Source organism: Lepisma saccharinum, chromosome 2, assembly GCF_977018435.1.
Source record: "Lepisma saccharinum chromosome 2, izLepSacc3.1, whole genome shotgun sequence".
Classification (NCBI taxonomy): Eukaryota; Metazoa; Arthropoda; class Insecta; order Zygentoma; family Lepismatidae; genus Lepisma; species Lepisma saccharinum.
Window position 1 is genome coordinate 209062805 of NC_139230.1, and position 26011 is coordinate 209088815.

At 38.6% G+C, this 26011-nt stretch overlaps 1 protein-coding gene across 2 annotated transcripts in view; it reads left to right on the forward strand.

Moving 5' to 3' along the window:
* LOC145984286 (dynamin-binding protein-like) overlaps positions 1-26011 on the forward strand; it is a 95374-nt gene that overhangs the window by 35693 nt on the left and 33670 nt on the right. For both annotated transcript variants that reach the window (XM_083117925.1, XM_083117926.1), the window contains exons 7-13: positions 1772-2026; positions 8055-8119; positions 9661-9823; positions 10274-10373; positions 19130-19298; positions 22060-22230; positions 23517-23666. In XM_083117925.1, the coding sequence (XP_082974051.1) occupies positions 1772-2026; positions 8055-8119; positions 9661-9823; positions 10274-10373; positions 19130-19298; positions 22060-22230; positions 23517-23666 (1073 nt within the window). The remainder of the gene's footprint in view (positions 1-1771; positions 2027-8054; positions 8120-9660; positions 9824-10273; positions 10374-19129; positions 19299-22059; positions 22231-23516; positions 23667-26011) is intronic.

The window sequence follows — 26011 nt, forward strand, 5'->3', positions numbered from 1 at the left end:
TGCTCATTGGGGTGTGGTTCATGTGGGGACCTGTGTAGGGTGCAACACACCTTACGGCCCTCTTGTTCCATACACAACTCGTTGCACCCTGGCACTTGTTGAAGGTCTCTGTGCGGATGAATTTATTTGATTTCTTATTGTCTGGGCTAGAACCCTCAACTCTTGTTGAGATCGTCATCTCGGGGTGAAATATTTGTGCATTTTAATTTGTCAGTGCCATTGTGTGCTTATTTTGACTGACAGGGCAGTTTGAATTGATTTGTTTTGTATAGATTTGCCCTTGTACACTTATGTACATTTTGCTTTTTTAAGAATAATAACTTCATTTTGAAAAATAAAGAAATAGGTTCCTGAATCTATATTTCAAAAGTTAGTTCTGAGTTTGATTTGACTGCAAATCTTAATATTTTCCCGTGCTCTGCGAGGTGTCATTTGTATACCATTATAGAGTCTCATGCTGTTCATGTATTAATATATTGATATTATTATTACTGCTACTGATATTCTATTGTTGAACCTGGTACGACCGTGTCACTTTTCTGTAGGTGAATGCTCTTTCTTTCTCTTTGTTCTAAGCACAGTTCTACTATACTTCTAAGTCACGTAATATTACAATGCTAATGTCAGTCATGTGCTTGGTGTACAGTTGTCCCCCACATGCCTAAATACTTAACATGAAAAATATCAATGCATCTAAATACAGAGCACACTGCAGATTCCGACGTTATATGGAAGTGGGTTACTGAGGAAGGGAAGAACATGTAGCTATGCATTAGTGCCAAAAGTGAACATAAAAGTGACCATATGACCAAAAGTGAACATGACTCTACTTCAGTTGTTACATATGTAGGTGTGTGAGGGACAAGTGTACATCAAGCGTGCGGCTGACATTAACTTTATATTACATCATTTTGAAAGAGCAGCAGAAAATGGCAGCTGATTGTAGAAGAAAGACAAAGAAAGGACATTTTGCATGCATGACCTGTATAATTCAGAGTGTACAGTCCCATGCGAATTAATCGGAACAACATATTTTTATGCATGATAGAGTCTCAAACTTGACTATAGTTTCATGATGTTGAATCTATGACAAATCATGTAATACAAATTATATAACAGAAAGAAGAACATATTAGCTATTAAGAAATATTACGAATATGTAATTTATTGTTTCTGAATAGTGTAATTGATGAATTAGGGTATAAGTACAAGAAATACATAACGTGTGTAGTTATTGTTGTATTTCATTAAATTCGCACGGGACTGAAGACCTCATTTCTGATTGGCCTACTTTATTTGAAATATTTTCTCAACGTTCATACATTTATTAGTGGGCAAATTCACACACACGTACAGTCCCGTGTGAATTAATTGAAATACGACAATAACTACACACTTTATGTTTTTATTGTACTTATATCCTAATTCACCAATTACACTATTCAGAAACAATAAATTACATATTCGTAATATTTCTTAATAGCTGATATGTTCTTCTTTCTGTTATATAATTTGTATTACACGATTTGTCATAGATTCATCATCATGAAACTATAGTTAAGTTTGAGACTCTATCATGCATAAAAATATCTTGTTCTGATTAATTCGCACGGGGCTGTATTTCATGCCTTAAAGATAGTTAAAGGGGTGGGGTACAGATGTACACCATGCACCTATGCATGTTACAGAAAATGGCATGCCTAATGAAGGGCTAAAGTGATTTAAATCACTGATTTTTTAACCTGATTTAAATGAAACCACTTTGTTTCAGGTACAGCCATTAAATTCATTCCTACAGATGATGCTTCACTGAAGCCGAAGCATCCTCGCCGATCGGCTCCACCAGTACCTAAAAGAATCTCAACATTGTCTTCACATCGTCAGGAACCTAAACTGACAAGGCAGCCATTTCAGAGGCAAGGCTCGGACAGAATTCCTCATCGTCCAGCACCTCCCATACCTGTTCCAGGCCAAACCCCTGTGAGGCGGAACCTCAAGATAATGCGTCAAGGATCAGCTCCTGCTAGTAAGTTGATTCTTTCTTAGTGTAGTTTGTGCTTAGTAAAAGTTAATATTTATCTTATTCAATGTTGATAAATTATTGTAATTCTTTAATCTAGCTTTTACACCATTCTTGATGGGATTGGGATGAGATCAATTAATTGGTATACAGTGGTGTTACCAGTTGGTAATGGTGTATTGGTTTGCTGGTAAAATTGGAACTAGTTAACCGTCTAAATAGTCAGGAATTTAATTCAACATTTCTGCTATTTTTCTTATGCATATGTAAGCAGACTTGATATGTATGGAATATGTTAATTGAATAATAATAATAATAATTATTATTATTATACAGTACTGTGCAAATTAATGCGGACAAAGAGAAAAATATACATTTTTTTTAGTTTTTACACTCTTTATGTGAGATAATCGAATAAATACGTAACAGATTTATACTAGTAGTATCAGCTAACTTTTTGATGCGTACTTGAGAATGTTTACAACAATTGCAAGGTTTGAAGCATTGTTGTTGGTGTTTCATTGTTGTCGTTGTGCAATGCCAATATTATTAACCAACAGACTTCTGTGAGAGCTTGGCTGTAGTAAACACGCTTTTGTTGGGCTCCGTGTTCCTACGAGTTTTCATTATGGATATAACACCCAGAAAACATTCTAGAATTATTACACTGAGTGAGAACACATCCATGACTGTGTGGCAAATCGCTGAAGAGGCTGGTGTTGGGAAATCAGCGGTGTCAAAAATTATCAGAAACTACAGGGCAACTGGTAGTTTTTCTCCAAAGCGAAAAGGAAAGTGTGGTAGAAAAAGCAAAACAACACCTAGAAGTGACACGTTACCGCTAAGAAACAGTAAAATTCACCCATACAAAACAAGTGTGGACCTGCAACGTGATTTGCTTTCTGCTGGGATCAGTATTGATGCATCAACGGTTCGACGTCGCTTACTTGAAGTTGGATTCTTCCAACTTCCAGGAAACCGGTTAAAAAGCAATTGTTGACAGCTAAAATGAAGACGAAACGCCTAAAATGGGCTAAGAAATACCAGAAATGGACAGTCACTGATTGGAGGAAGGTAATATTCTCAGATGAGTCTCACTTTGAAGTGCATGGCTGTTGTGCGACGAAGTCCAGGTGAACCTTTACAACCTGAACATTGCATTCAGGCAGTCAAACACCCACCCAAGCAAATGTTTTGGGGATTCTTTACTTGCAGTGGGCCTGGAGGGCTCGTACCAGTGGATGGAATGATGAATTCCGCAAAATACATTGACATATTGAGGTGCAGAATTGTCCCACTCATTCAAAATCCCACTAACGACAGACAAGAAATTTTTCAGCATGACCTTGCTCCTTGTCGCACATCAAAGTCTGTACGTAAATTTGCTTCTGACAACAATTTAACGATTCTAGATTTGCCAGGGAATTCACAGGATATGAACCCCTAGAAAACTTATGGGGTATTGTGAAGAAACGTGTTGCAAAAATGGACTGTTCAACGAAGCAAAAGGTCATTACCAATGTGATTCATGTGTGGTTTCATGACAGTGATATCAAAGTTATGTGTTCAAATTTGGTTCAATCAATGCCAAACCGCATCAAGCAGCTGATAGCAGCCAAAGGAGGACATATTTCATATTAGTGTAAGTGTACGTTATGTACATCTCCAAGAAAGAGTAAAAAATGGAAAAAATATATATTTTTTCTCTTTGTCTGCATTAATTTGCACAGTACTGTATTATCATGCTCACTTAATGAGATTCCCCATAAAATGTTTATGTTTTTAAATTCAACTGCTACTGTTTTCAGTTATCAGTATATTTAAAAATTAAAAAAAAAAAACGAATTCATGAAATTAAATTCCAAAAAAACAACATCCAATATACAGTTGAATTAACATATATAATAGTTATGCTCAAATATGATCTTGTAACCAATACCGATATGGTACTGATATAAAATATGCCATTACTGATAATCAGTTTTCTGCCAATTCAATGCTAAATACTGAGCATTACCTGTTGTAAATTTATGTAAATTTTGTATTTAGAAATTTAGTTTTACAAAACCATGGTACGTAATATACATGGAAACTATAACAAATTGGCAAAATGGTACAATAAATTACAGTTTTTTTTTTGTAGAAATACTACTAATAATATGATATACTCTTGTCTGTATCAGCTAATGCCAATACAGTATCTAGTAAGAGCCAATATTTCACCATTGTGAAACAGTCTGGCATAGTCTGGCAAATAATAATAATAATAATGAATCTATTTATTTATTTATTTATTTATTTACTCAGAGTTTCAGATACAGTCTTATTTGGCCATTTTACACTGAAACAACATAAAGTAGAAAAAAAAAAAGGTAAAAAAACAATAACAAGATGGGATAGATTTACATGTTCTTCGTCAGTAATATACAAAAGTTACGTTCTGGAAGGAATATATCTACATTCAGGGGAAGTTTGTTGTAGATTTCTGGGAGCCTGTAAAACAAGGAGCGTTGTAGAAGGGATAGCCTAGTGGTTGGGTTGTGGAAGAGTTGCAGGTTGCGCGTTAGCTTTTGGGGTACCCTAAGTGAGAATTCACTGATTAGGAGATCTGTTCTGATTTTGCCATTTATTATTTTGTATAAAAATTTCATGTCAGCTAGATCACGACGAAAGGATGGAGTGTGAATATTCAGAGCAGCCATGGTGTCTGATTTGGATACATGTCGAAAGGAAGGTATTCTATGGCGAACAATTGCAAGAAAGAAACTGAGAACAGAATCTATTCTGGTGAGATTGGTTTTTGAGGCCATTGCCCAAATTGGGGAACAGTATTCAAGGATGGGCGAGATGAAAGATTTAAAGAATAAAGCAAGAGATGATGGGTTTTGAATTTCGCTAAATCTGTATAGAAGACCGAGAAGGCGCATGGCTTTTTTAGTGGTAGCAATAATATGATAATTAAAAGTGAGTTTTTCATCCATGATAATACCTAGGTCCTTTTGGGTGGAAACGTTTTGGATTGGTTTGTTTTCAATAGTATAAGTAGACACCACTTTGTTCTTTTTTAGGGAATAAGTAAGGAAAGAGCATTTCTGAGGGTTTAGTTCTAAATTCCACTGACGACACCACTTAACAAGTTCTGTGAGAGCATTTTGAAGAATCATCATGTCATGATGCGATGAGATCTCCTTAAAGAGTTTACAATCATCCGCAAACAAAAGTATATTGATAGGGAGGGAGGACAGTTTTTCAGGGAGGTCATCCATGTACAGAAGGAATAGGAGCGGCCCTAAGACACTCCCCTGGGGAACTCCAGACAAAACGGGAAGAAAGTTAGAAGAGGTACCTGAAAGAACAACACGTTGTTCACGCTCATGGAGGTAGTCCTGGAGTAAAGAGAGAAATTTGCCATGGATGTTAAATCTGGATGATAATTTATGAAGGAGAAATTTATGATTAATTTTGTCAAAGGCTTTCGAAATGTCCAAATATATAGTGTCAAGTTGGGAGTTATTATCAATAGCTCTGGCAGCATGCGAAAGTAAGACGGAAAGATTTGTTAGGCAAGAGCTGCCTGGAAGAAAACCATGTTGTGCTGTGTTGATATATGGTGACGTAAACTGAAGTAACCTGTTTTTGATGATTTTTTCACAAATAATTGATAGTGGCGATAGAAGCGAGATTGGTCTATAGGATTTTACACATTTTTTATCTCCAGTTTTGTGTTTATCTATATACAGGGTGTCATTTTAATGGCACCCACGGACCACAGAAACATACAGAGGGCATCAAAACAAACAACTTTTCTCAGGAACATTTTTCAAGGTTGATTGATACATTATGGCTAAAACACGTACAACCATAGTAACAACCTAATCATTAATCTGCAGCAAATATACTGCTATGTTCACAGTTGCAAACTATTACATGTGTATCCGGTGCATAGATAAACAGTCGTCAGAGAGCTTGTTTTACTACTACTTATATCCCTTTATTTTCAAGCATTTTTTTGTCCCTTGCCGCATAATGCAGTGTGTTACTTACCTTTGGAATTTTGAGTTATTTCGTTTCTATTTTGTCAACTCTTCAGTGAGTCACAGACAACCAGTATCAGAAGGACGAAGTGGATAGACTAAACTGTAGATGCCAACTTGGCAATGAGATTTGCAAATATTTAACATGTAGGCTGAGACAAAATTCGATATTACCACTACATTTTGAATACGTTGTTTTCTACCATTTTTTGAATTGTTGGTTCACTTCCTGTTGAGTTACAGAACACGTTTTCTCACTTTGTGGCTGGTTGTAGCTTTGTCATTTTTCACAGAATATGTGTGTACCTGGCAACCCTGGCACACATCACTTCACGACAGGAAATGACGTCTCAAATGCAATCAAATGTGTTGGGTTGCCAGCATTCAAGTGGCAAAACGGGCTTTTTTGAATGACTGTAGCACCGAAACTATGCACCAATGAGAAAAAGTTTCTGAGAGAAGTTGTTTATTTTGATGCCCTTTATATGTTTCAGTGGTCACCTTTAAAATGACACCCTGTATATATATAAAGAATGGAGCATGTTTGAATTTCCACTAGTCACAAGATATTGAAATGTAAATATATGCCGTGCGTCCATTTCGATCTTGAGCCGAGAGATCGGGAGAAGCGTGGCGGGCGGCGCTGACGGAGATGCCAACATTTGCAGCCTGTAGTGCCCGCTTATTTTTATGGACATATGCAGACATTTATATAAATATTGCAAAACGAGCACTAACCTGTGTTATAAGATTATGGTTTTAATTTTAGTAGCTTAGTGGCTGTATGTGCGATGATTTTGACACGCCCACCTCTTGGGAAACACGGCGTAGAGGTTTGTTTGGAGAACGTTCTAACATTGCACCAATATCATCGAGTTTTGCTTCGGTTAGAATCCGTCGTTTTTGCTTAGGTGTTTTAAAATTTAACGATCCAGTTTCTTGTAATTTAAGGACAGGATGTCTAACCGTATCTCTATGTAGAGTTGAAACACCTGGGAATTTCTGTACAAATTGCCTACACACGTCTCGACACGAGTCTGTTTTCATGTACGTGTCATACATAATAAATCTTTGTTCTAACGTGAACCTTACAGCTGGCATTCCAATTGTCTAACTGACACAACACACATACACACTGCAATAACACAAACAAGTAACTGCAAGTAACCAAGAATAACACACTTGCGCACAGTACGAAATTAACACACTCTTGGTGTACATTGCTCGCCACTATATTCACAGCTCTGTCTTCATCTAGTCACGAAGGAACAAAAAAAACCCGAGCTCGGTGATTTCGGATTGCAAGGAAGCTCACGAAAACCATTCACTTTTAACGATTTCGTCTGCAGCGTAATCTTGATACAGTGTTGCACATTCGAAACCTCCAAACGATCCCCATCGACACAAAACTCTTTCAAGGATATAAACTTAAGCAGGACGTTACTGGTCAAAATTATGATTAAAATGTTCTACTGTATTATCTGTGGTTCTTAACATCATTTCTAAAGCGTATTTCTTTGTGTATATAAGGGCAGAACTTGGATGAATTACAGATGATAAATTATAACACAGGTTAGTGCTCGTTTTGCAATATTTATATAAATGTCTGCATATGTCCATAAAAATAAGCGGGCATTACAGGCTGCAACTGTCGGCATCTCCGTCAGCGCCGCCCGCCACGCTTCTCCCGATCTCTCGGCTGAAGATCGAAATGGACGCACGGTATATATATATGGCTATGCTTTGTTTATGAGGTGGTCTTGAATGCTATACCATAAGTGTTTATCATTATATGAATCCTTTAATGAAATAAATGAAATATTTTTATAGATAAAAGTAATTGTGTTCTGATATATTTATGATTTTTTGCTATATTTATCAGAAATATTCCAGGAATGCATTCAACGTACTTCCTGCAATCTTGTTTTTATCTTGTATTATCTTACTTAAGTGCCTGAGAGATAAGAACATTAGGAAAGTATAATGATTTCTTTCCACAGAACTTTTGAGACAAGATGTGGAAGGCGTAAACAGGATAATTGCCAACAAGGAAGAACATTTGGAGGTGAGTGCTGATATTTTTGGTATTTGTTCTGTGTAATGTTCACTTAATCATTAAGGAGATGAGGTTCAGTTTTGGATAAGGTTCACATTAGTTTCCATTATGTTGAAATGTTGTAAGCAGATCTTTAAGTCAATTATTAAGTTGTGTAAAGCTTTTTAAGCCAGAGGTTTCAGATTCGAATCCTAGCCTGAGAAGGGGTATTTTTTGTGAATGCCTTTACATCAATTTCATCATCTCACTCATCTTCATCTTCATGATTAGCAAAAAGTGGCAGAAAAGCAAAGTAATCACTTCCTCAAGGTCTCCATATCCTCTACATTAAGTTTGCTCTGAGTATGGCAACTTTAATTCTGACCACCTCCTAGATTTTCTTCCATGATTTTGCCAGCATCCATGGTGGAGGGGTTAGCACACACGCTATGATGCCAGGGGTTCCGGGTTCGAATTCTGGCCTTGAAGGGGTGGTCTTTGCGAGTATACCCTCATCAATTTCATCATATCATCACTCATCCTCATCTTCACGATTAGCCAAACATGACAGAAAAGGGAAGTAAAAATAAATAAATCAATCTTCCATGCGATCAAGTAAAATGTTGGCTTCAGGTTGAGGAAGTGTTAATGTGTGAATATCAACCCTCATATTTAATATATCACTTGAGAAAGTCCTACGGGGGGGGGGAGGGGGGTGTAAGGGGGGACCTTCTGGTAAGGCACCCAAAAGTCAACCTCACTTCCACATGGTACATCCCGGTAACTGCTTCTTGCAGGCAAACGAGGCTCTTTTGTCTGGACCTACAGCCAGTATAATCTTTGTAGGACTGTGTATGTGTTGTCCTGTGTCTTGTCCTTGTGTGTGCTGTGTGTCCCTTTACAGCGTCATCTTTTAACCTAGGTAAGGATATTTTAGTCATCCGACAGTAAAGTTTTAGTTCTTGTTTAGTTGTGAATGGATGAGTTAGTTTTAAAAATTGACTAATTAACTTTTAAAATACCTTATTTTTGTTTTAGTTAAGGGGTTTATCCCTGTATAACATGACAGGCCGAAATAGCCTATGTGCTGAAGTGCCCAGAATATACAAATCAATCAATCAAGAAAGTCCTACATCACATGATGATGGAAGCGATAAGTAACATGGAAAATATTATGTGGACTAAAGACTGGAGGTTGTGGGGATAAGAGAGCAGTTCTGGTAAGGTAAAGCTATATTTCCCCCTTGCATATAGCAAACACTGTACCAAGAAGACACATTTAGGGGATCCTTGATCTTCGCCATTTTGGAGGTGATGTGATCAGCACCATGCTCTGGCCACCTTTACCCCCTCAGGGTTTTCCTCACGTACCCATTTATTTGAGGCTGGGTGAGCCCCAGAGCTGCTTTATGCAGGGGCAAGACCGGAAAAGTTCCCACCTTATATCACCCCACCCCTGGAATCAAAATCTGGCCTCCCATGTGGAAGTCAGATTTTATTCTTTTATAATCGTGTGAATTCATTATAACACACATTACAATTTTTAAAAAGTGTTTTAACTTCTTTTTCAGCTTCTTCAACATGCAAGAAAAGAATTTGAATCAAAAATAGAACAACAGTGCCATGAAGAAACAACAGAAGGAAATGAAGAAATGTTGCAACATCTGAGGAACAGTCTGAATGAATGCGATGAAACAATTCAAATCATAGAGTCAGACATTCAAAACATCAAAAGTAAGTATCTATTTTAAGTTAATTCATTTGATATAAAATACTTGCATCCCCCTTTCAACATAAATTTAACATGTTCTTTCTTTAACTTTTGTTGACTACTTTTTTTCCCCTGGAACATGTAGAGGTTATTATTAACAATGTATGATGAGCTGAATTAAGTTCAACATTGGGTAAGAAATGCATGGGCTCTGATTTCTTTTTTCAAGTACTAAAATCAAGAAATCAAGCTAGTGACGATAGAAAATTGGTTCAGTAAAATAGCTGTGGTAAGAAGAGAAGAGTAGGTCAGATATTTGCTTCTTTATGTGTATTTATTATTAAATAATTCTGAATTTTTTTAAAGAATATAATTGCTATTTTCAAGGCAGCTCTTAAGTCATTTAAAGTTCATGTGGGATTTGCAGATAATAAACAATGTCTGAAATAATTGTCTTACTTTCTTACCCATAGGATCCATGGATGATAGTGATGATCAAGCTGATTCTAGTGTCCAGCTTCGACAGAAAGAAGGTCTTCAAACTTCTGAGGATGAAGCTAAGGAAGAAAAGAGGTATGTAGATCTTTTAAATATTAGTAAAACAAATTGCAAGCAGAATATTATGAAGCGTGTCGTCACGCTTGAAGACTGAGTCTACACAAATCCCCATGTGGCTTTTTTCCTATTCAAATACATTGTGTTTACCATTGAAAAGGGTAACTTTAAGCATTGTGACAGCAGTTACAAAACAAAATTGTGATGTGTATCATACATCAATGTAAATATGAGATTTCGGAGAACATGTCAATATATTACACATACCTTACAGAGGAGAATAAAAAGATTAAATGAATTACAAAATGGAGTAAATCGAAAACTCTTACCAACTTCCGATCTGAAACAACAGCCAATAGGTGGTGGTGTTGTAGTCATGTGAGGCTTCTGACCTCCCATCATCCCTAGCGGCAGCATCATGCTTGTTGGTTACAAGTTGAGCTAAGCTGTGTTCGGAAGTGATTCGGAAGCAGAATGGCTGGAATTTCTTTAAAAATGCATGATTTCTGTTTTCCAGTTATTCTTTAACTTTTGCTCTGTAAGGTATATGTGTACACGATGAACCTCCAGGATTTTGAAGTGATGGGAAATTAAAACGAACACACCTGCACATTTTTTAAAAATTTTATTGCTAATGGCAACTCAAAAAGTTCCTTACAAAAAAGTTACCACACTTCTATGTGAGCACCTTTAGTGACACACAGAATGCCCAGCTGGTATTCCACTCTGTGCCACGTGCGTGCAGCACATTGTCAGGGATGGTATCAATGGCAGCAACAATTTGGTCATGCAAAGCATTCACTTTTGGCACCTTCGTTGAGTAAACTGCATCCTTAACATACCTCCAGAGGAAGAAGTCCAGAGGAGTGCGGATGTAAACATCACGAACTTGCTCAACTGTCTCATTAGAGACGTGTGGCATTCCTTCCCTTGGCTTCTTCAACACACTCCCAGTTTCTAGAAAAGCTTTGTACCATGCCCTGATGCTCTTGTCCATTGGTGGCATTTAGTTAAAGACACGTCAAAACTTACGCTGCACTGTAACAATTGATTTTGACTCCGCAAACCATACCATAGCATGTGCTTTCTCTTGAGAAGACACCATTTTCACAAAAGTGATGACAGCGCTACCAAGCATGATGTGCGTGAACTAAAAAAAAAAAAAAAACACCAAACTTGAGCATATATGGCACCAAATACAAAAGACTGGATTGTCGTAACTTTATTTTCTGATTTTTAGCATTGCGTCGAAACCAAGAGGTTCATCGTGTACACTCTGTATATCGACATATTCTCCGATATCTAGTCTTTACATTGATGCATGATATGCATCACAATTTTGTTTCATAACTGCTGTCGCAATAATTAAAGGTAATTCCAATGGAAAATTCAATGGATTTGAATAAGAGAAAGACATGTTGGCACTTTGTTTAGACTCAACACATGCTCTCTCATCTTCTGCGACATAACTGAATGACAAACAGTAATCGAGTTATTCCACAAACAAAAGTATAGAAACCAATTAACTCTTTACATAATAATACTGTTGTTCTTGAATTCAATATCCGAAGAACTTCCAATTTGTTTTATTTGTTATAGAGTTAAATTTCCTTTATTTCAACTTAAGACCCATTTTTTTAAAGTCAATTTTGGCAGAGGACCTAGCTTAAAACAGAACAAAGAGTGCTGTGAATTAACAAAAATTACCCAACTAACTCTTCTATACAAAATACAACTTAACCACTACCACTACTATACTAACCCTGTCTTTGTTCCATTTTAACTCATTCTTTTTAACACTTAGGAAGGAGAAACTTAACTTAAAGTGTGATACCCTGAGCTAATCAGTAGGAAGTGAGTTTCTTATGGAGGTTTACTCTCCTCCGACTTTTCGTACTTCATAACCATACCTCTTACATAACCAGAGCCATCTAGTGGCAAACCAGCATTACAATTCTTTGATAAATCCACTGCATATGATTATAGTGAGAGGGGAGGGAGTGTAAGGGTGACCTTTTTGACCCCTCTTCCATATAGAGCACCCTGGAGAGGCATTCTCATAGACTAAAGAGGCTATGACATCTGGAGCTACAGCCAGTACAATCCTCTGTGGGGGTTTGTGTTCAGTCCTTTGTCCATGGTGACTTCATCTAATCACCATTCATTCTAATCATGATTAGCCAAAAGGGGCAGAAAAAGGTGTAAAATAATACAAATACATATAATGTTATGTATGAGGCCATTTCATAAATAATGCACACTATTTTTTTTTCGGACATGTTTATTTTATGTTAGGCAGTATCTCCTTACAGTCGTCGCCTCGCTTCTCTACAACAATGTCCGAATGTATCAGATTTGCTGTGCCAGTTAGTGTACCACTGTTGTTCAGTCCGTTGATGACTCTGGGTATTGCTGCATAAAACTCTTCCAGGAAGGAAAAACATTGTCCACGCATGGGCTCTTTCAACTTGGGGAATAAGTCTAAGTCTGGTGGACTCATGTCTGGACTGTAAGGCAAGTGAGTCAATACTTCCTGCTCATAATTGCTCAGCAAATCTGTCACAACTTTCCCCAGGTGGGTGTGTGGAAAATGAGTGGCCCATCCGGAAGCAAGCGGGGATCTGTTTTGTGCATTTTTCTGCATATTTTTTGGATCCAGGCACTATAACATCTTGCTGTCCCACTATATAGCATCTCAACCTTAAAAGTCAGTATGCGTTAAATTGAGTGTGGCGTTGCCAGATCAACAAATGGAGTCGCATTGAGTCTCTGTTAATTGCGACAAATTTACTTCCTTAATATTGTATAGGAAATCATCAAAATCTATGTATTTGATGCATTTTGGAAAAAAACGAACTGTAGTTACCTCAAGATTTGCATGTAAATGTTTATATTTCGCCATAACTAGTTACCATTTCACATTTGCATTATATGTGTAATACACGCAACTATTGTTACTTCTTTCGTTGAATGTTGTATCCTTTACATAAACAGAATTAAATAAATGCAATAACAAACATTAAGATACATTTTTTACGGAAAATAAAGCACACTGCACTTCCTACGAACCAGGGCACCTGCCTGCAATTGAATTCTAACCTTGGTGGCATGCAGTGAATTTGATACGCGAGACAGCCTGCATAAACAAACTACGATTGCGGAATAAATAATGGTGCTGTGGAGTAACAATGCATTCTAAAAGTAATTTCAAACAATGGTCAACACTTTTCTTGCTTGGTCTGCATGTGTATCATGACGAACCGAAAAGTTTCTTGCTAACCAACTTTTTCGTGTTGCGGTCTGATGATTTATACAAAATATCCAATGTATATGTGTGTGTGTGTGTGTGTGTGTGTGTGTGTATATATATATATATATATATATATATATATATAAATATCAAAGAAGGTAAAAGGAAACACTCACCGGACAGTAGAAAAATTCAAAATTTTCGCTAATTTCATAGCATCATCGGTGTGAGGAGAAATAGATTGAACCGGAAGTTGGGGCCCTGCAGAGTTGCCAGGTCCCCATCGAAGAAGAAGCAGTGCGTTGAACGAAAAAAACACTGTTTCGTCACCAGGGCACCGCTTCTTCTTCGATGGGGACCTGGCAACTCTGCAGGGCCCCAACTTCCGGTTCCGTCTATTTCTCCTCACACCGATGATGCTATGAAATTAGCGAAAATTTTGAATTTTTCTACTGTCCGGTGAGTGTTTCCTTTTACCTTCTTTGATTTTTACTTAGCCCTTTTGGCCCTCCTTGCTTTTATCCATTATATACATATATATATATATATATATATATATATATAAACACAGGAATAGGTTCACAAATGGTGCCAGAAGGGCGGATAAATACAAATTATGAAGGAGACAGTAAACACTTACCACACAAATAGAAATAATTCAATATTTCACGATCTGGGTCGCATTTTCAAGAAGGAAGATAAAAGATCGACGACACTTTGAGTAGAGGCACAGAATACTGACCATAGCATGTCTACGGTCAGTGTTGCCAGAAACAGTTGATAGGAAACACTAAGTACTTTAGCCAGTGTTTACTGTAAGGTGGGTGGGTAGTTTCGGGGAGGAGAGGAAAGAGTTACTGGTTGGCTAGGTTGAGTCCGGGGGGGTATAGTGGCGTGCATGCCTGCTATATAGGCCCTTTCCCATCGCCTGCGGAAAGATGTGTCAGAGGGGGGGGGGGGTAAAAGATGGATGATGGCAACACGGAAGCAGTTATTGAAGGTGGTGGCAGGTGAGGGTGTAAATTAGGTTGGATGAGTGGCAGGTGCCCTTAGGGTGAAGGGTGAACTCACCTGCCGCTGTGGGGATCAGGAGGGTGGGGGAGGTGATGAGTATGGGGCAGGTCTTGCATCTGGGTTTGTTGCACCTGTGGGCTGGGGGAAGTGGTGCGGAAGGGGTGGGAGTGTTTCGGACCAAGATGTTTTGGAGGTTGGGGGGGGGGGGCGACGGAAGACGACCCTAGGTTTATCCCGAAAGATGTCTCTGGTATCAGGATCACTGTGCAGGATGGGGAGGAGGGAGTGAAGGGTATGTCTGATTTTCGTAATGTGAGGGTGGTATTGGGTGATCAGAGTTGGAGGGTTGGTTTTGGGTTGTTTGGTGCGGTTGTGAGAGTTGGCTCTAGTGATTTGTTTGTTGATGAGGGTGGAGGGGTAGCCACGGTTGGTTAGGGCTTGGTGCAGGCGTAGGTTGTAGTTTTGGCGGGATGAGGGGGATGAGTTGAGGTGCTGGCCTCTGAGGGCAAGGGAGAATGGGATGGCTTTTTTGGTGTGGTAGGGGTGTGAGCTGGAGTAGTGGAGATACTGGAGGTGGTTGGTCGGTTTGATGTGTATGGATGTTTCCAAGTGGTCTCCCGCAATGTGGATGTCCACATCCACACTTGGTCTTTGGAGTGGAACCAGGTGAATTTGAGGGTAGTGAACTCGTTTAGTCGGTTTAGGAATGTAGTGAGGGAGGGTTCGCCATGTGTCCAGAGGAGAAAAATGTCATCAATGAATCTTAGCCAGAGGAGTGGTTTCAGTTGCTGGGAGTCAAGGAATTCCTGTTCCAGCCTGCCCATGAACAGGTTGGCATAAGAAGTTGTTGCAGGTAAGTACAAGGTTGGCTAGTTGTATCTAGTTGTATCAGGAAGTGAGTGCTGGGATTGTGGGGTTTGGGTCGGCTGTTAAGGAATGATTCCGTGGCACGGAGGCCATGGGCATGGGGAATATTTGTGTAAAGGGATGTGACATCAACTGTTGTGAGGATGGTGTTGGGTGGTAGGGGTGGTAAGTTTTGGATGATGTTGAGGAAGTGGTTGGTGTCACAGAGGTAGGAGGGCAGGGCTTGGATGAGGGTTTGGAGGTGAGAGTCTAGAAAGGCTGAAATGCGTTCAGTGGGTGAATTGTAGCTGGACACAATGGGTCTCCCGGGGTTGTTCGGTTTGTGAATTTTCGGGAGGAGGTAGAAAGTGGCGGTGCGGGGGTTGTCAGATATGAGTGAGGAGATGGTGGAATTGGATAGGCCTTCAGGGGGTCCTCGGGAGAGGACAAAATCCCGAATTTTGTCTAGGTGTGTGGTAGATGAATCAACCGTGGTGGGCTTGTAGGTCGATGAATCAAAGAGTTGACAGGAGGCTTCTGCCACGTAGTCAGAGGAGTTCATGACTACTGTGGTGGACCCTTTATCTGCGGGGAGGATTTTGATGTCTGGGTTGTTGTGGAGGGACCGGAGGGCTTGGTGCTGGGCTGGGGTTAGATTGTGGTGGGAAGAGGGGTTTTGGAGGTATGTACTGTCGGAAACATTGTTGACCACAGAGGTGATGTATCTTTCGAGGGGGTGGTTGTTGGGAAGGGAGGGGGGATCATGGGGGGAGGGGGGCAGAATTGGAGGAGACTGGGATGTATGTCTGAGGGATTAGCATTGGAGGAGGGATTCTTGGCCCAAAAATACGTCCACCTAAGTCTGCGGGCGAAAGTTTGTATGTCAAATAATAGCCGGAAATTGTTAGGGGTGGAGGCTGGGGAGAAGGTAAGACCTTTGGAAAGAACGTCAATTTCGGTGGTTGTGAGGTTGTGGTTGGAAAGGTTCAAGATGGAGGTGCAGTCAGTGGGTGGTTGGGGGTGAGGAATGTCAGTATGCTGGGGGGATCTTTTGTCCGAGGACTGGTGCTCTTCTGTGGTGTGGTGGGAGGGAGGGGCAGGGTTAGAGATGGTAGGTTGGGGTGGAGTGGGTAGCGGCAAGGGTGGGTCTGGAAGTAAGGGACATGTGGTTTTGTGTTGGTGTTGTGGTGGGAGGGGGAGGGTGCATCCTGCATTCAGGGCTTGTCGGCAGAGAATGGAAAGTTTTTGCAGGTGTTTTTGGTTGAGGTTGTGGGCAATGGACTTGGAAAGGTTCCAGAGTGTGTTTATTTGGTTGTTGTTGTTGCCTGGGGTCAGTAGGAGGATTTTGGTGAGGGACTGGATGGAAATCGAGAGTTCTCGAGTCCGGTGGAGCTGTGATTTGTACATGGTTAGGGTTAGTTCGGCAGCAAAATAGTTTACCCCCCCCCCTTCCCACTCTGACACATCTTTCCGCAGGCGATGGGAAAGGGCCACTATACCCCCCCGGACTCAACCTAGCCAACCAGTAACTCTTTCCTCTCCTCCCCGAAACTACCCACCCACCTTACAGTAAACACTGGCTAAAGTACTTCGTGTTTCCTATCAACTGTTTCTGGCAACACTGACCATAGACACGCTACGATCAGTATTCTGTGCCTCTACTCAAAGTGTCTTCGATCATTTATCTTCCTTCTTGAAAATGCGACCCAGATCGCGAAATATTGAATTATTTCTATTTGTGTGGTAAGTGTTTACTGTCTCCTTCATAATTTGTGTATATATATATATTTACTTCCATACTGACTTTTAAGGTTGAGACACACTATAGTTCCACATGAGACTCTATCAGTCATGATAATTTTTTGGTGATCATTGCTTCACCTTTGGTTGTGCTTGTTGAAAATTTTTTGATCCATCATCTCTACTCGTTTGACTGACTTCAACTCTGGTTTAAAGTCGATGGTCCACTATTTGCCAGGGGCATGCGGTGACATTTTCCATTAGGGAAGCAGATCCCGAAAAATTAAGAAAACCAAGAATTTATTGCTTCTACATGGTACGTTATAATGAAAAAATTAGCACTCTACCTGATACTGTTTCCATAACGTCTCTAAGGGAAAGATAAATGTCCTGGTGCAGTTGTTCATTTTATTCGAATTTCAGTTGGTCTGTTGTCAAACGTATTTAATGCAACAGATGATCGCGGATGATTGAAACAATTTTCAAGATTTTCACACATTGCAATATTCACAAATCCACTTCAGCACCACGCAGTTCTTTCCATAGTAAATAGTAAACAATGCCAACACTAAAGTTTTTGAAGCAAACAAATAGAAATTCACCTGTCTGAAAAACCGTAACTTTTCACCTCGCAAAGTGCTTGAAAAAGAGTAACCGTGGCCAGTGAGTTTTACCAACTCTATTTGGCGTATGTGTCCATGGACATGTTATCTGTCTTAATAGACTGAACGCTAGGAAACTTTTATCTTCACATAGAATATGTCATCCGTATGTCAGCAATCATATTTTTGTGTTTCTCCTGTGTTTTGAAACTTTATAGTTTATGTATGAATATAAATTTTAACTAGCTTGGTGGATATGCTACATCGCTGACAGTAACAGTACACTTGGACACTTAATCGTGCAGCTCACAACACTGAGGACATCAGCAGACTGAACCGATGGCACTCTTGGCTTTCTTCCAGCCCTTACGGGTTGGAAAACAAACTTTGTCTCCACACAACGTGGATCCTTCAAGGCTGCCGGAGTATTTTTTGGGCTTCTGGTGGCATTGCGAGGGTGATACTACGCAGATGTTTTGTCAACACGCCGCGAGAGGGTGTTGATGGCCCCACATCCGAAAAGGACGAACCTTGGAGGCTTGCAGGTTGATATTCTGTTGAGGCAACCCGGAAGAAATAATGAGAAAACCAAAAGTTAAAGAATTAATTTGTAACAGTTATGCTGTGTGGCCGCGGTGGCTCAGTCGGTAACGCGTCTGACTACCATGCTCAAGGTCCCGGGTTCGATCCCCAGCCGGTTCAAATCCGGGAACTTTTCTAACGGTGAAAGCGGCCCCGGCGCCCACCCAGCGTCGAATAACATGGGTACCTGGGGGAAACCCTGGGGGGTAAAGGCAGTCAGGGGTGTGATGCTGATCACATCACCCCCACTCACGACCGAGATCAAGAAAGTATGGGGCGTTACCCCCACACCCCCTATACGCCTTCATGGCGTGGTGCTATGCACAGGGGAACACTTTACTTTTACTTTTATGCTGTGTGCCACCACTGCTGACCTTGCTGTACCGGAGTGCATGCGCATGCTATTTGCTCACCACGAACTTCACACAAAGCACTTTGAATTTCTGTCGGGTTTTTGCTACATAAACTTTCAATTTTGATGCATGATCTTTGGCCTTAAACCATCACAGTACTTGAAGCACCTGAAGACACCATTGCTAACACTTGTCACTTCCAACTGGCATAAACTAGAGAACTGATGAACATACATGCTGTTTTTACAAGCCTTCAACTGCAACTGGAGTAACTTTTACTCTGATTGCATCATCCACTCTGCAGTGTTGCAACCTTGTGCATTATTTATGAAATGGCCCTCGTATAATCTTAACATTATTTTAATTCCTGCATCTTCTTTTTTTTAGGAAAAAGGATAAGGAACAACGACAGAATGTGATTTCTGAATTAGCATTCACAGAGAAGGAATATGTTAGAGATTTAAAAATAACTTATGAAACATTTAACTTGTATAACCCTAAACATCTTGAAGCAAGAAAAATTGATGTGAATACATTATTTGGAAATATTTTGGAGGTAAGTTAGAAATGTTAATGTTTGTTTGCAGAAAATGTAAGTACTTACTAGATGAACAAAATGACTAAAATAATTTGTAGGGATTTGGTTCATTACTGTTTTCATGCTTCAGAGAAAGAAATATATAGTGACAAATTAATATACTGGAATGAAGTACTCGCTTATCCACTACCACTATTCTTGAGATGTTGTTGGTGTCAGGGGCCACCAAAATTAATGGAATATGTATAATAAACAACAGTTTTGAGGATAAATGAGTACTTCATTTCAGTATATCAGTTACTGTTAATAACAAATATTATTAACACACCGTATAAATTTAGTTGTTGTGTTGATTTCTACAGATTATGTTTGTAACTTATTATCACATTGAAGATATTGTATCATCTTAAGAAACAGAGTGCATTAAAGCTTGGCTGGACCTTTAGCCATTGCCAGGCCAACTGTGTTCAAATTTTCCCCTTCTTTCAAAAAATGCTATGATATTCCAAAATCTGAAAAATTACATCATCAATAGTTTCATGATATTGTAAGTCTATTAACCTCTTGTGTCCCAAGTGTCTTGATCGAGATACCCAAATGTAACCCTCACGGTCCCAAGCGTCTCGATCGAGATACCCTGTGTCAAGGTCGTAGTTTTTACGTTTTCTATTTTTGGCTAGAATTTCGATTTTTTTTATATATTGTTCCTAACACATGTATTTAACATAAATGTTTTTTTTGCATTTTTTTTGTCTTCATGAAAGTGGAGGGGGGAAAGGCAGGAAAAGGGACTTCTCTTTTGCGTCTCTTTTCAAGGGAAAATTTTTGCCGACAAAGGAAGACCGGCTTTGTTGTTCTAAAGCAATGCTTTTCACTCCCTCCTGTTAACTGCATTCAAAGGAAGCTTGTTTATCATTATCCGATGTCAAAATGAAAGTTTTCCGTGAGGGCGCCAGCAGGGGGTGGGGGGAGGGGGACGGGGAAGACTGGTTGTTGAATCTGCGTTGTGAGAATGGAATTTCGAAGCACGCTGAAGGAAACCTTTGTTTTTTTAGCACAAGTGTCCACAAGTTGCAACAGAGGTTACCCTGCATTGTCTAAAAGTAGAATTTCAAGCAGCTGCAAGAATTGGCGCTCCTTTTTCACTGCGTTCTAGCTTTTCGTCCATGAATGTTGTGTGTAGGTGTCGTTTTGTGCCCAAGTGCGAGGACATTTTTTGGGTGGTGACAATTTTTTAAAATAATTTTTGGGGGTTTTCTCCCTTCCCCCTCCATATATATGCCAAATTTGTATACATTTTGCATTTTGACATTTTTTTCTGGGGGGGGCAGGGGGGGAAACCATTTTTTTAAAGAAAAGTATTTTTGAGGGGATTTCCCCCCTTTCCCCTTCCATACGTATGCCGAATGTGCATAAATTATATATCGTCTGAATCTGTGATTCATTCTGCGTACAACGGTATATCGTTCATATCTCCAGGGCAAATAGTCTCTGAGCTAAAGTCATTTCAAGGTACCGCTGCATTTTGAAGCTTGAATCAGTGGCGTGCCGACCATTCCTTTTGGGGGTACAACTCAAGTTACATTGGTCATATGATAATAATGCAAATATTTGTGTGTTCCTTACATGTCAGCGATCATTTCCATGTGCATGTCGACACTGTCATGTACTTTTTTCTTGAGGGGAGGCTGGGGGAACCAATTCTTTTTTCCCGACATTTTGGAATTTTGAGAGTTAGCCCCCTCCCCACCACCCACCACCACATATACGCCGAATTTGCATAAATTTCATATAGTCTGAATCTCTGGTTCATTCCGCGTCCAATGGTATATCACTCATCTCTCTAGGGCAATTAGTCTCCGATCTACACTCATTTAATTCAAACTCTGCATTTTGCTCAAAATCGGCTTGTGCACCAAGGGGGTTACATGTGAAAATGGCTTTGGGTTCCAAAAGGTTAAACTATTGATAATATCTAGATAACAGTGAAAGCAAACCACATGAAAATTCATGTCAATGATCTAGAAGGAATTCTAATGTGATGTAATTTCTCAGATTTTTGGAATATCTTGGCGGTTTTTCGCAAGGAGAGGAAAATTTGAAAACAGCTGCCCTGGAGGCAGCCAAAGGTCCAGTCAAGCCTGGTCCTCATTAATAGGAATGGACCAATAAGAAAATTTAGCCAGTACAAGTAACAAATATTCTACAGATACCATGAAGATCACAAATACTTCATTAACCTCTTTATTGAATGTTTGTAACCAGTTAACTGTAGTAAATTTTGCCTCAGAAAGATAAAGTGGATATTTAGACATTTACTTTACAAAACAAAACCAAGGCATTGTACCTTTATATTCATAAAAATAGTAACAAAATGGCAGAATTTTACACTGAATTACAAACTAGTTACAGTATCTTATATGCCTCATATATACAGTCACGGACACTCGTGAGTTGCAACACTCTCATCAACTTTCAATGGAATCATTACAACCCAGAAGTGTCCATGACTGTACATCTTGTGGAGGTTTGACCACAAAAACATTGGCTATGGATATTGAGCTACATACACACAAGGCATAGTGCCATGTCATTTCAATGAAGTCATTTGAAATTAATGAGTTTGTAAAGAGGAAGGAAAGAAACATTGGAAATGAAATATCTATGGCACCACATTATGAACTTCACTTGAAAACTTTCATTCTGAAAAAACTGTTGTTACAGTCAAGGATTTAATACAAATTTTATTAATTATGCATTTTGTGCTTGCTTTCCATAGGTTATGCAATTGGCTGAGACACTGCTTGATAAAATTCTACTTGCAATGAAAGGAAAAGATGATGAAGACCAACTTATAGGACCTTGCTTCTTAGAAATGGCTGATGAAATGAAGATGGTGTATGGAAGCTACTGCATGAATCATGATAATGCACTTGGACTGTTGGAAAAGGTGCCTGTATACTTACATGTTAAATTAGTAGGGAAGGGACCAATTATGAGCTGATAACAATCAGCAGCACTGACATGATGGTGTTGATGAATACTGTCATTTCTATTATGGTTGGTGGGCATTGCCAATGGTAGTCGTCATTTGATTGATCAACAGAAAGGGTACCTCTATATTGCATGATGATAGAATTAACCATACGGTTACTGGGGAAGCTCTAACAGAAGTTTTGTATAGGGCAGATCCGATACTGATGCTGATGTATCAATATCGACCGATACCAGGGGAAATAGTATCAGAACATATCAGTTGGATTTTATTTACTAATACCAGCTGATAACAATTCCAACATTTTACTTTTTCGCATGGTCTGCAAAAAAAGCCAATGCAACATTTTCACAGAGTGTAATTATCTTGGAAATTATGTAAATTTTAAAGTTCACATATGTTTAGCACCAATTTTGTGGTTAGATAATGTGTATTTTAATATTGTGATAATTATTGAATATTTTGAAGCTTATAATTGAAGTGGAATACTCGCCCACTAATTTTAATAAATATTTTCAACAACCAGGTTAGATTCCTGAGGGTGGGTGATTTAAGGTCAGAATTTTTCTGGCCTTGTCCCAACCTAAAGTGGCTCTGGGGCTCACCCAGCCTCAAATCAGTGGGTATCTGGGAGCAACCCTGGTGGGTAAAGGTGGCCAGAGCTTGGTGCTTATAACATCACCTCTAAAATGGCTGAGATCAGGAATGTGTGGAGATCCATTCCCCTAAATGTACCTTCATAGCCCAGTGCTATATGCACGTGGAACTCACCTTTACCTTACCAATTTTAAGAACTTTCAAGCATCGATATCAGTAAACATATGGGTGTTGGTTCAAAGCAGTACCAGTGCAGCCTTAGTTTTGTTGCATCATATTTTTTTTGTTTTATTAATGTTTAAAAGATAATTTTACTTCTCAAATGGTATAAGAGACACAAAAAGATATGTAGTAATTCACCATATTTTTCAATATTCAGTGGAAACTAGATTTTTACGTTTTTCAGGGGACCAAGCTAGATAAACTTAAAGTGCGGGAAAATGTAAAATCCAGGAATGTAAAATCAGGGTTGCATTGTAGTTGCAATTAACTAATGTGTAATTTACATTATGATGTACATTATTTCCTTGTAAATACATAGCTGCAGAGAATTCAATTCCAATAGTTATACAGTTTTTCTTATACCCATCAATTGAATAAATATGTTGAAACAGTACTTACAAATAAATTAATTTTCTTTTCAGTATGATGGAGTTCCTGAAATCCAACTTGTGTTTCAGAAAGGACTAGAAACGTTGAGGTACCAAATTGCTTGTTTTGATATGAGTTCTATTCTTATAAAACCAGTGCAGCGAATACTTAAATATCCACTCATCTTAAATGAACTAATTAAGGTAAGCCTGGTTGAATTGTTTCCTTCATGATGATTTAAAAATATTAATGGGGAGTGTGAAATAAGGATTTGATTGTAATTTAGTATATACTAATATTTCTGTATTAATTTTACACTAGCTGGCTCTTTTACATTAAGTGCTCATTAAGTGGTTGACTTTCAATCTCACCACTGGAGTTCCCAGCTTTGATTGACTGACTTGCTTCATTTTACTTTACATTTTGTTCCACTTTTGGATAATTCGTGAAGCTGGGGATGAGTGATGGCACAATAAAATTGATGAGGAGACACTGACTAAGAACACCCATTTCGGGATTCGAACGTAGGACCCCTGGCATCGTAGCATGCTGTGCTAAGCACTCTGCCATTGAGGCTGATGGTCATGGTTGTTCTTTGTGATTGTCCCTTCATCAATTTCATGACATTTGATTAGTCTAAAGTGGGAGAAAAGCAATGCCAAATAATAAAAATTAGGGATGGGCCGATATGAAATTTTGGCTGATACCAATAAAGTACCGATATAAAATTTACCGATACCGATAAACGATATTCTATCGATCCGATATAAAATTAGAAATGGTCCTTGAAGAACCTGAAATGATCATTCATCTCTTTAATAAATGTGTGTTTCAAGGTGACTGCAGTGCAAAAGAAGTTGAATATTTAGACATTTACTTTTTTAGATAGAAGGGCATGGAGATTATCCATAAAAATTACAACAAAATGGCAGAATTTTGTACTAAATTATAAGATATTTATCGATATATCGGATCAGTAAAATAATCGGTAATTTTACTGATAAACTGATACATCGATATATGCCTAAATTGGCTGATACAGATAGAGTACTGATTAATCGGTCCCATCCCTAATATAAATACAACTAACAAATAAACTAACATCGTGCATAGAGAATTGCAAAAGTTATGTTTAATTTGTATAGTGTTATCTATAGTATATTTTATATAATAGGGCAGATGAGGTTCTGTACTCTATTGGTATTGACTAATCAAGGTATATCAGTTCATTGCTAATACTTAGAGGCAAATATTTTTGGTAAATAAAAAAGCAAAATTTCAGTATAAAAACTGAGTCAATTTCAGGTTCAAAAGCGGTAAATAAAATAAAATATCGGTGTTATAGCGGTGAAAAATTGGATCAAAAGTGGTATATAAAAAGACATTTTGGTTTTAAAATTGTGAATATAATCCTAAATTTGATTTAAAAACTACACTTATTCCACAGAATTAACATTTCACTTCTAATAGCCCATTTATGTAGTTATCCGAGTATTAAGTTTATTTCTGTGTAAAGGAGTCAATTTTTGTTTTTCCAATATTAACAGCAGAATTAATCAATTTTCCGGGAATTGCATAACTCTCAGGATAATTCAGACCTCAGAAGGTGCCGCGTCGGTGAATAAACCGTAAATTTCGTGTTTAAGAGTTAATTTCGCTTTTTGCAGTTCATTTCGCATTATTTCGTGACAAAACATGGTCACAAAATGCATCTCACACCTTTCAAAAACATGAAAAATTAACACTACAATGTGTTTTTTCAAATTTCATTTTTTCGTCAAAAACGAAATATGCATGCCCCTACTAATACTGTATTTACGCATGTATAATGTATAATGCGCACCCTGGTGTTTGATGGGGAAAAGCATTATACCTCGTGTATAATGCGCAGTACAATTCAGGATCAAGAAAAGGCTTTCTTAGTTGTAGGTCGTAAAGCTGTTGCTACGCCGATCAAGATCGAATGACATCACACCTATTCAATGAGTTTACCTGTTGGTATGTGGACCAAGAGGAGAATATTGTGTTGTGTATGCAATGTGTCACCTCTCCTTCCACTGTGTTTCGCATCCCAAAGCTTTCACTTCTGTAACCACCTTGTTTATTCTCGTAGAAGAAAGCGAGATAAAAATTGTGTCGTGGGTTTGCAGTTCTCGGGAAGTTATTTTCTATTATTTCTCGCCTGACAAATACCACTGACACGGGAGGTGCATGCTCGAATTCTGACAGAGTGGCACCACTTTTCTGTGTGTCAGAAAACATTCCATTACAAAGTGAAACATCATTTTGGGGGCAAAAATTTTGAAAAAAAAGTGTGCATTACACATGAGTAAATACGGTATTATTGATAATTTTACATATCCAAAATCTCTTATTAGGAATGGGCCAATATGATTTTTTTCCTGATACTGATAAGACTACTGATATAAAATTTATGGATGCCAAGAACCCATCTGCTACTGATCCAACATATTGCAAATTTCCTTGCAGAATCTGAATGGTTCTTTGACCACATTAATTTATGTGGACTACATGACTACAATGGGTT